Source organism: Aplysia californica, unplaced genomic scaffold, assembly GCF_000002075.1.
Source record: "Aplysia californica isolate F4 #8 unplaced genomic scaffold, AplCal3.0 scaffold00012, whole genome shotgun sequence".
NCBI lineage: Eukaryota > Metazoa > Mollusca > Gastropoda > Aplysiida > Aplysiidae > Aplysia > Aplysia californica.
Genome location: NW_004797282.1, coordinates 2,250,664 through 2,252,257, shown reverse-complemented (window position 1 = coordinate 2,252,257; position 1,594 = coordinate 2,250,664). Strand labels below are relative to the sequence as shown.

The window sequence follows — 1,594 nt, the reverse complement described above, 5'->3', positions numbered from 1 at the left end:
CACACACACACACACACACACACACACACACTTACATGACATGTACACACAAATGCACAAACCCTCAAACCCACATACCCATAAACTCACAAAAACCCTGACAGGTATAACAATTTGCCCAAAGCCAAGCCCACAAACCTACAAATATACTGTTAATCCCATACAAGCTAAAGTAACTGTGACTTTTTGCCTATATTCAAAGCCACAAATCCACAAATCCACAAACTTAATTTGAATTTCTTAACCCTACACAAACTGGTATGTATCCAACGATCCAGCTACAGACAAACCCACAAACCCACAACAAACCCACAACAAACCAACAACAAACCCAAAACAAACCCAAGAATTTAGCAACCCACTCTTAACCCCATACAAACTGTTAGATTTGAAACAATCCACCCACTGCCAAATTCCTATGACCACTGGTAATCCTTTAACCCCACAAATATTCCTGTATCTTCAACGTTCCACTCACAGATAAATCCACACTCACAAAACCACAAACACACAAACTCACAAACCCAGAGTTGTAAACTGGCATATTTTCCACCCACCCACCCTTCCCCAAACAGCCAAACCCACAAACTGACTAATCCACAAACCCATAGTTCTATACCATAAACCCACATACCCATAAAATCACAAAAACTCTGACAGGTATAAACACACAAACTCCTACATCTTCTATAGCTACCCACAGCCAACCCCACAAACCCACAGTTAAGCCCCAAGCACCCCTATAACTACAATCTTCTACAACCCGCCCCCTCCCCCTTTCCAGCCAAACAAACAAACCCACAGTTAACCCCCCCTTCCTCCACAAAACTCCTATATCTTTTACAATCACTCACCCTCCCCAACTTCACAGCTAAACCTACAAACCCACAAATCCACAAACCCACTCATCAACTAAACTACAAACCAACAAACCAACAAACCCACACATCCAAAATACTACAAACCTAAAAATCCACAAATCCACACCTCCAGAGTTCTAAACTGGTATATCTTCCGCCATCCCACCCCCTCCCCACCCACAGCCAAACCCTGGTGTTGGAATCCTCCGTGATGATCTCCGAGACCACTGAGATCCCCGAGGTGACCCCGGGCAAACACAAGCGCTCTGACCTCTATATGACCATGCCCAGCAAGCCCGTGGACCCCCAGGACCCCTTCCAACCGTCCAAGCAGGAGCCCAAGCAGATCTCCAACAAGGCTGATGTCTACTCCTCTCAGAAGGTAGATCATTGTCAAGCAAGACGCAATGGAATCAGGCGCTCGTGAATTTTTGGGCAAACATAAGACACAAAACGATGGAATTGGGCACTCGTTAATTTTTGGGGATGTGGAATTATTAGTATCTTCTGGAATCTTATACATTAGCCTTGCTTTCAATTTTTTTTTAAGTCTTGTATTTGAATTTGAGATATCTGAGATGGAAGGATGTGGGGGTCGACTGTTGTCATAATTTTTTTTTTTTTATGTAAAACTAGCGATAATAATATTAACAATAACGATACGGACATTCCATCTGGAAAGAAAAACTGGATTATAGTTTTACTTATAAAAATGGACAAGGAAAAAAAAGGTG

At 42.6% G+C, this 1,594-nt stretch overlaps 1 protein-coding gene across 1 annotated transcript in view; it reads left to right on the top strand.

The window, feature by feature from the left end:
- The window catches only part of LOC101858149 (vitellogenin-4), a gene marked incomplete at its 3' end in the record, with an annotated part of 10,935 nt that extends 9,700 nt beyond the window's left edge, over nucleotides 1–1,235 (top strand). The window contains 1 exon segment of the mRNA XM_013084304.1: nucleotides 1,044–1,235. Coding sequence (XP_012939758.1) covers nucleotides 1,044–1,235 — 192 coding nt within the window.
- Between the last annotated feature and the right edge of the window lie 359 nt (nucleotides 1,236–1,594).